The sequence below is a fragment of the Polyodon spathula genome, chromosome 7 (genome assembly GCF_017654505.1).
Source record: "Polyodon spathula isolate WHYD16114869_AA chromosome 7, ASM1765450v1, whole genome shotgun sequence".
Lineage (NCBI taxonomy): Eukaryota > Metazoa > Chordata > Actinopteri > Acipenseriformes > Polyodontidae > Polyodon > Polyodon spathula.
Window position 1 is genome coordinate 47,195,220 of NC_054540.1, and position 9,516 is coordinate 47,204,735.

General features: G+C 38.9%; 1 protein-coding gene across 1 annotated transcript; it reads left to right on the forward strand.

The window, feature by feature from the left end:
- Nucleotides 1-1,037: 1,037 nt before the first annotated feature.
- On the forward strand, nucleotides 1,038-7,849 carry LOC121318683 (membrane-associated progesterone receptor component 1-like). Its single transcript, XM_041255613.1, has 3 exons — nucleotides 1,038-1,370; nucleotides 4,216-4,371; nucleotides 6,737-7,849. The coding sequence occupies exons 1-3, from the start codon at nucleotides 1,079-1,081 to the stop codon at nucleotides 6,838-6,840; spliced, it is 552 nt and encodes a 183-aa protein (XP_041111547.1). The 5' UTR covers nucleotides 1,038-1,078; the 3' UTR covers nucleotides 6,841-7,849.
- Nucleotides 7,850-9,516: the final 1,667 nt, after the last annotated feature.

Sequence of the window (9,516 nt, forward strand, 5' to 3'; positions counted from 1 at the left end):
ACAAACGTGAAATTCGTGCGGTTTTTTTTTGGTTTCCACACATCATACATTAGAGACCATATGGGATGCATACTTCCGACACGTACAGTGTTTGCATGCCGTATTGTGGATGCATTTTGTTATCGCCACAAACATGGCTAATGTCAAGCTTGAACGGGTCAAAAGAAATCATTCTGGAGTAATTAACACTTCACAAATTACAGCAGTATTTTATTCAGTTGGATCAGAGTAGGGCTGGGATCATATAGCAGATTTCGGAGCTAAGGGAAGAATGGAGGATGTGTTGTTGTGTTTGCATTCTGCAGAGCTGTGTGCAGGAGTGGATTTCACGACCCCCCTTCCGTTTGCAGTCTCATTCCCCAGTCTGCGACTATATCTCTGCACCAGTGTGCGGGAAAGGCCCAGGCACGCTGGACACACCTGGGGTGGTGGGCTGGCCTGGCAGCCTTTTGATTGGCCGGGAAGTGAAAGAGCTGCTGCTCTGGAAGATACCTGCTTCATCCCTTCTTTCTTCTTCACAGAGTTATTACACTAGCTTAAACATTGTCTGAGATAAATAAAGTTTGCTTCTTGATGCAACCTTATTACTGGTCCCAGTTTTATTTAGACACATATTTTCAACTGCAACACCACGTATCAAAATGCACGATTACTTTCTGGTAGCTAATCACTTTGCTTAGATCAGCAGGTCTGTACACTTGGGCTTTTGAACTGAAATGGACATACACAGCACCGGAGATCGTAAGATTACTTAGCAACAGTCACCTTTTTATCTAATGGCATTTTCATATCTCATACCCCAAACGACTAGCTAATTAAATGCAAAAACGATCACCAATAAATACATTGTTTAGTTTGATTTAGTTTTATAACAAATGCAAACGCCCTATCGTCCTTTAATATGGAATAATGTGCATGCTGTCACAGAAATTGTGCAAAGTTTAATCTAGTACTTCAGTCATATCTATGATCTGGGCTCTATCTAGTAGTTCAGCGGATATCTGTGTCCATGTGGTTAGGGAACCGCCTCTTTCGTGCCTTCGTGCTATTTTGATTGTTTTTGCGCCAGCACAGAAAGATGTCTGAGGAGGAAGTCGTGCAAACTTCTGTGGGTATTTTACAAGAGATTTACACGTCTCCGCTCAACCTGAGCCTGCTGTGTTTATGTCTCTTCTTGTTGTATAAAATAATTCGCGGGGATAAACCCCCGGACACTGGGAAAGAGGAAGAACAGCTTCCGAAATTAAAGAAGAAAGATTTCACCTTGGCCGAGCTGAAGGAATACGATGGAGAGAAAAACCCGAGGATCCTCATAGCTATCAACGGCAAAGTATTCGACGTGACCAGGGGAAAGAAATTCTACGGGCCAGGTAAAATAATAAGGCTGGACATACACAATAAAACATGCATATTACGTTGGATGAAATCGGTTTATTAGTTGCAGGTAGCAGTTTTTTAATCAAAAAAACTGAAGCGGGTACTTCGTTCTGGAATCAAAACTCTCAAGTGAATGAGCGGATATGATTCAGAACTTTTTACAATTTTACTTGGTTCAGACAGTCTAACTGTATTCAATTTAGGAGCAGTTTGGTACATCTCTTCTGTAGACTCACTTGTACATTTTACCACAAAGTTAGAACAAGCCGTTCTTTTTCCAAGTAGCGCTTTTTCCACCGTATGCGCAAAACTCTGGTATAAAGTCAGACCCTATTCTGGTAAGTGAATGATACAGTAATCTTGTTTTTGGCACTCTAAGTATAGCCTGGAATGACACTGCTGTAGTAAGAGGAATTAAACATTATTTACAACAGTGTATCTACATATTTCATTACAACAAAAACACAACTGAGAAATGACAATTAGTCAAGAGAAAAAAATGACATAGTGATTTAGTTACAGTTTTACAAGTTGTCAAAGTGTGCAAGCAAAGTAGCGCTAAATCATCATCAGTGAAATTGTGACTGGCACAAACACACAGCACTTCGTGACCACATGCTGGAGTTTCACCAGTCAGTTTTATATGGTGTGACTGGGGCAAGGTTTAACCATTTTACAATCGCTGAATGGCCTGGTTAAAAAAAAAAAAAAAGAAGTCAGTTTTAGCTACCGTGACGGGTTTGAACACCATTTCATTCTGTTCAAATTGACATCATTTGCTGAAATTGAGATGGCTTTTCATTCACAAGGCATGAACCCATACGTTCTTTTTTATAATGTTTGTAAGAGCTATGTGTAAAAGACACAGACCCCTGCTATGCAACGCTGGTGAGATTTCACAACAGTTACCTTTTACCCAGTATCTGGTGCACACATTATCTTGCAGGTAACCAGCTAGTTATTTCCTCTAATGAACTTTATCTTGACACGCACGCAGTGTCAATACTTGGTCTTGCTTCATGCAGGCTTTTTGCTTTGCATTCTCCCGGGAAAGATTTGTATTGTTCTTAGAATGGAGTTTAATATAAATTGCCGTATGACTTCAATTTGGCGCCGCCCTCGAATTAAAGATGCCCTCTACTGACGCCGGAGTCATATATCAGCTTTATAATAGAGGCCGCCCAAGAATAAACGCCGATATCAAAGAAACTAAGGTTTTTTTTCTCCCATACTAAACAAATAAATAAATAAAACACACACACAATAAACAAATAAACGCGCAACAGTGACTATGTACATGTAACGCCCCCGAAGAGACGGGAGCCTCAATCTAGCACGTAAATTACAAACTAATGCACACACACATAGTAAGCACGTGTTATTTTATGATAGTACAGTTCTGAAAGAAAGTGCAGGATAAACTACGTACAGAACAGCAGTCCTGAAATTCTTATAGGTGGTTTTGTTTTTAGTTAAATTGTAATTCCCGTACTCATGCCGTACAAATAAAAACAATGTGGTTACTGTCTTGGAGAAGATTTAGTTTAGGTTTCTCTTGCACAGAAATTACAAACAAGCAAGTTACAGAAATCAAACTGATATTCATTCTCAGGTAATTTTTGGTGCAGAAAACATCAACGCCACACTCTTGGATTTAACTGTCACACCAGCATTGTCCCGCCCCTTAACAACCAATACACACTCCTGATTCGCTGGTACAGTACTCCCGGACTTCCAGTTCCCACCTGTTAGGCTCTCGGTAACTATCACCGATAAATGCACTATAGTCAAAGTAGGTTAGCCACATACATTGCTACATACAGCTAGGCTACCGTATTACAGAAAATAAGCAACCGCGATATTTCTAAGATGTCAAAAATCGTAGTATTATAAATAAAGACATCCCTCCTTTAAGCGCCCCAGTCATTTTGATTAATTTAAAATAAACACTGCAGCGCCAGATTAAAGTAATGGGGTAAATGCTGAATGATCGCCACTTGCTAGCACCCCATTTGCCCCAGGGCAGTTTCAATCAAATTAATGCAAGAAGGGCAAGCTGTTAAAGTTGATCTCTGTAATTTATGTCATTGATTTCTTACTAAAACAATAAATGGCTTCATACTCTGTGTGCTAAGGTTGATGTAAAGTAGTCTTAAAGGCATTTATTCTCAAGAGTGGAAACTAACCAACTCTGATCATTGACTAAAGGTGTTTTCACTCTTTGCTAGTGTTGATTATTCAAGCACCATACTGTTGCAAAATAAAGTGCACTGGTATTAATCACTGTCCAGAGGGTCATTTCTATGGTCTGGCCAATGGGCATTACTTTGATTAGCCCGGCAGCCTTTGCAAACGGGCACATTGAAATCAGATTACATTTTCACAATTGCGGCCTGGGTAGTATAAGGAGTATGGCATAAACTTGTGTTGAATGTTTTTAACCTATTAAAAACTTCTCAACAACAATAATGACCCAAGTCTCTATTGTTTTGTTGTTTTTATAATGAAGTTAATCCTATTGTCCTGCCACTATGATACATGTGTACAGTATTGCACTAATATATTCCACCTACCTTTCCCCAAATGTAGCACACTGCAGCAACTATAAGCTAAGCTTTATACTGTGCTCTATAATTTTACACCTTTTAAAACAGCAATTCTAACTGGAACGCTGCTGAGTAGCAATGTATGCCTCGTCTGATTTTATAATCAATAATTTTCCTCCTGTCAGAAACTAGAAGTAAATTAGACACACAGGCTTTTGGCAGTGTCTGAACTGCATGGCGCTGATGAGGTTTGAAAGCGCACAGTGATAGTCACGCCTTCGTTTCCCTGCAGAGGGCCCATACGGTGTGTTTGCTGGCAGAGATGCTTCCAGAGGCCTCGCTACCTTCTGTCTGGAAAAGGAGGCTCTGAAGGACGAGCATGATGATCTGTCTGACCTCAGCGCTATGCAGCAGGAGAGCCTGAGCGAGTGGGAGATGCAGTTCACTGGTAAGTCAAGGCCAGGCTGTTTAGTGCTGTGTCACACTGACCGCTGTTTGATCCTTAAGCCTGATTTTACTGTACTACTCCCTGGAGAAAAAAAATCTGTGTACATGTACATGCATGCATTTTATACACTACAACTGTGGGCAACTGTTTTGCATTACTCTGTAGAATTAACTCATTTTGCTTTATAAAGTCGAATGAAACCTGCTGAATAATGTTGGTTAACATATTGAATTATGTACCGCTTTGTAGTTTTCCATATATTTCACGAAAAACAGACTAATAGAAAAATGTGAAATTGAACTATACTGTGCTATTGTTATGGCTTCCGGTAGACTTTTACAGTATCTTTTTGTAGTTTCTTTGATTACATGATGTTACATATAATATCTATATATATATATATATATATATATATATATATTTATACACACACACACACACACACACACACACACACACACACACACACACACACACACACAGTGCCTATAGAAAGTCTTTTTTCACATGTTGTTATGTCAGTGCCTCAGAGTTTCATGCATTTAAATGATGATTTTTTTTCCACTTATCAACACACCATACTCCACACTGTTAAGGGGAAAAAAAGTTTTTATTGAGAAAAAAATTATATATTAAAAATACAAAAATGAAAGATCATAATTGGATAAGTCTCCACCTCCCTGAATTAATACTTGGTGGAAGCACCTTTGGCAGTAATTACAGCTGTGAGTCTGTTGCGATAGGTCTCTACCACTTTGCACACTAAGATTGGGCAATAGTTGACCATTCTTCTTTATCTTGAAATCATGTGAATCACTACAGTTTAACACAGATGTAGGCCACCTAACTTGGTGTGTGATTTTGAAGGTGATTGGTTACATCTGAACTAATTTAGGATTGCTATTACAGGGGGGTAAACACTTATCCAACCAAGCAATTTCAGTTTTTATTTTTAATTAATTTTCTACAAATTTCTAGAATATTTTTTTTCACTTGGAAGTTGTGGGGTAGGATGTGTAGATAAATGAAAAAAAAACTATTTTAATGCATTTTAATTGCAGGCTATAAGGCAACAAAATTTTGAAAGGGGGTGTAGACTTTCTATAGGGGGTGTAGACTGTTCTATAGGCACTGTATGTGTGTATATATATATATATATATATATATATATATATATATATATATATATATATATAGGCAATAGCTGCAGATTCTGTTTAATTCCCTAAACTTTCGTATTAAACGTATTTAAACGTTTAACCTTTTTTTAGCCAATTAAAGAAGCTGTCATGAGAAGCCCTCTATCAGAGTGCTGGTACTACAACACTAATGTGGATGGCACTGCATCTGTACAGTGTTTATGTAATAAAACGACCTTGCCTTGCACACTCCCTACTGTTTAAGCACTACAACTGACCTCTTTGACATGCATATACTTTGACATTGATTTAATGTGTAGGAAAAAATCTACCAGTAAGTTTCACACACACTGATTAGTAAGAATCTTGATCTATCATAATCTGAGTTATTTTTTGCAATAAAACACTGTTTTATTTTTTTAAATATAAATAAACTATGCACCATTTAAAAGCCTTGGTTCATAGCTTTCTAGTGAACTGTTTAGTTTTATTCTGTTCTTGGGTTTACTTACTTTTTTTGTATGATTTGTGCGAGGAGCGAAAATGACTATCCAAACTTCGTGGTCAAACTTACATCTGTACAGCCCAGTCTGAAGCTCGCAGGCAGATCTGCTCTATATTGTCAGAATCTGCATAAATTACTGATTTGGGTACATATTGTTTCTAATCTGTAGCTCTTTCCATGCCCAAGAAAATAACCTGTCCATTGTTATCTCCAAGTAGTGTGACTACTTTGGGGTAACTCTGGACAGAAATAGTTCTGCATATGTACCAAGGATAATGTAAAGTTATTATAATCCTTGATAATATATATATATACTAACGTTTCTTTACCGCATAGCGTGTGATTTTCATCTCATCACTGATCATGTGAGGGTGTTAACATTAAGTCTTGCGATAAGAATTTCAGACTAGGAAATCTTCATAGCTGAAGGGCATTAGATTGCAGAGACGATAGAAATGGTTTAAACGTATAAAAGAAAACTTGGTGCTCGAAGCTGCCGTGATTGTACGGAAGTAGCCCAAGAGGTGCTGTCCAGTTTGAAGAAGGCCTATTGATGGGCTCAATGTTCAGTGAAACTTACTATCATCCCTGTACTAAATTCCAGTGTATGAGAGGACTGGCCAACTTTAGAGTGGTATATCTCTACTCTGTTTCAGTAAAAGATACTAGCCTTAATAAAACCTGAACATTTGTGTTTCATGACCCCTGTGTTGTTTTTCAGTTAAGTACGACTATGTCGGAAAGCTGTTGAAACCTGGCGAGGAGCCGATGGAATACACCGACGACGAGGATTCGAAGGATTCGAAGGAGAAAAAGACGGAATAAAAATCTGGAGCTTTTTAATACACATTTAGAACAGAACTCAAAGCCTTCATTACTACCCATTGTTAATTTGTTTGTTAATGAGGTGTGTTTTTAGATGCTGTCTATATTTTGTGTTTCAAGGTGTTTTTCTTGGAGGGGTGAGGGTGGGAGTAGGGAGTATATTTTGCTGTAGAAGGGGCGTGTCTACAGTAATGGTGCACAGATTGCCACTCGGATCACATTATGTGTGAATGATGACCATATAGAAGTAATGCATATAATTCTGGGTGTAGTCCATTCGATTATTCTAGGCTATGAATAAGACCAGCAAACTTGTAATATTGTAAATGTTGGTTTTTCTACTGGTTTTACACTGTTGGAGCTCCATTACTCTAAACCTATTCACCCGAAATAACGTAATATCGAGCTAGTACAGATCATTTGTCTTTTTTTCTTCAGTTTTCAGTTAAAAAAACAAAAGGAAAAGAAAGTTTGGTTAGACTGGCATAAAACTGCTTTTATCATGGCTTTGCTAACCAGGTGTGTATTGCTGAGACAAAATGTAATCTGCAGGTGCAACTAAGAAGCATTAGACCACTGATTCCCAGCCTGCTTCAGAATAAGGACCACATTGATGTTCAGGTTTGTCCTGTGAATCAATACCAGCATGGGACCAAAAACCTTTATGCCACAGACTAACTACGGGCCAGAAATGCATTGTAATTGCATGTGGTTCCTTGTTACATTTTAGCTAGACAAACGTTTCGTGATGTTTGGAATAGGTGGATAAATGGCAACTAGGATGTGTTGAGGGTGTGTGTTTTGTACGGTATTGCAGTGATGGATTGGGAGCGCGGGATGGGGTACATGCTTAGTCTGATTGGGGGAATCGTGCAGGAAGCACCTGGGATTTACTGATGGATCACATCTAAACGTGTGCTTCAGACTGATCTAATTCGAAAGCTCTTGCTTGTTATTTCTTAATTTGATTTGTCGACCAGTTTAAATAAAATATTCTGTTTTTGCTTTATTACCCTCTGATTTGTTTTTATTGGCGATGTCTGAATTGTTCACATTTGCTGCTTCTCCTTCATAATGTGTTTTGAGCTGACTCGCATCGTGCATATATGTAACGGCACATCCACAAATACATCAAATGTGTCTAACAAGGTCTGTACTGTCCAACCGACATATAACAACCACTCTGTAAGAAATGGTCTTTATGGGTCCCCGAGTGGCTGTTCCGGTAAATGCACAGCCACGTTGTGTGCAAGGTGAGTCATACAGCACAGGTTCGGTCGTGGGATCGGAGGACGCCCACTTAACCTTCAGTTCCCCAGAGCTGTGTGGGGAATTTCTGCGGTGAGGGGGAAATGATTGGACATTGAAAATTTGGGGTGGAATAATTGGACACACACTAATAGGCAGTGTGGGGATTCATCAGATTATACTGGTGGTCTTGGCTAATGCTGAAATGGTTTAACTCTTAACACTTCTGTGTATGAGGATTCAAAGGTGGTCTCTGATATAGGTTTGACTGTTTTACCACATCACTATGTGTTTGGAGTAAGGATTTACAATGGAAACAGACAGGCGTGCTCCACTTCCCTTTACAGACACTGCTAAAATATTAAAGAAAAGTAAAGCAGAAACTACTGGCCCTTCTACCTTTTAAGTTATAAATTATGCAATCTGGCAAACATACTCTAATAAAGTTGATTTTGATAAGAGGACCATTTTGGCAGACTTGTTTTTTTCAGTATTAATCATTTATGAGTGTGAAAAGGCTGGCAGTAGGGGTGATGTCAGGCCAGAAAGTGAAACACACAGCAACTACGGGCGATACTGAGACGCTGCAGCACTCTGTGTTTTATTTAAACACAGAAAATAAAAGGTTCAACAAAGCAGCACACGGCACTTGAGGCCAAAATAAATAGACAAAACAGATTAACACTATACAAACTGGACAAACAGACAAGCAAACACGGTGAGTCTGAACAAACAAGTGTTGTGCTGGTCCTTCCAGCATGAAATAGCAATTGCGTTATTTCTTTTATTTATCCTTTTATTAATTCTCCTCTCCACACCCATTCTCCACTCACCGAACACACGACCCCGACAAATCTACACATCCTACCCTACAACTTCCAAGTGAAAAAAATATTCTAGAAATTTGTAGAAAATTAAAATAAAAACTGAAATAGCTCGGTTGGATATGTGTCCCGCCCCTTCTAATAGCAATCCTAAATTAGCTCAGATGTAACCAAATGCCTGAAAAATCACACACTAAGTTAAGTGACTTCCACCTGTGTTAAATTATAGTGAGTCACATGATTTCAGGATAAATTCAGCAGTTCCTGAGGGTTCCTTCTGCTAGGTAGTCCAACCATGAGCACCAAGATGCTTTCAAAAGAACTCCGGGATAAAGTTGTCGAAAGGCACAGATAAGGGGATGAATATCAAAAAATATCAAATGCCTTCAGAATATCCTTTGGAGCATGGTCAACACGATTATTAAGAAGTGGAAGGTGTATGGCACCACCAAGACCCTGCCTAGATCAGGCCGTCCCTCCAAACTGGATGACCGAGCAAGAAGGAGACTGATCAGAGACTCTACCAGGAGGCCAATGACAACTTTGCAAGAGCTACAGGCTTTTATGGCCAAGACTGGTCAAAGTGTGCATGTGACAACAATAT

What these genes read in the sequence shown, in the direction of transcription:
- LOC121318683 (XM_041255613.1), top strand. Translation starts at nt 1,079, where the DNA reads ATGTCTGAGGAGGAAGTCGTGCAAACTTCTGTGGGTATTTTACAAGAG. An exon ending in AAAGAAATTCTACGGGCCAG is followed by an intron (nt 1,371 to 4,215) that starts GTAAAATAATAA and finishes GTTTCCCTGCAG; the next exon opens with AGGGCCCATACGGTGTGTTT. An exon ending in GTGGGAGATGCAGTTCACTG is followed by an intron (nt 4,372 to 6,736) that starts GTAAGTCAAGGC and finishes GTTGTTTTTCAG; the next exon opens with TTAAGTACGACTATGTCGGA.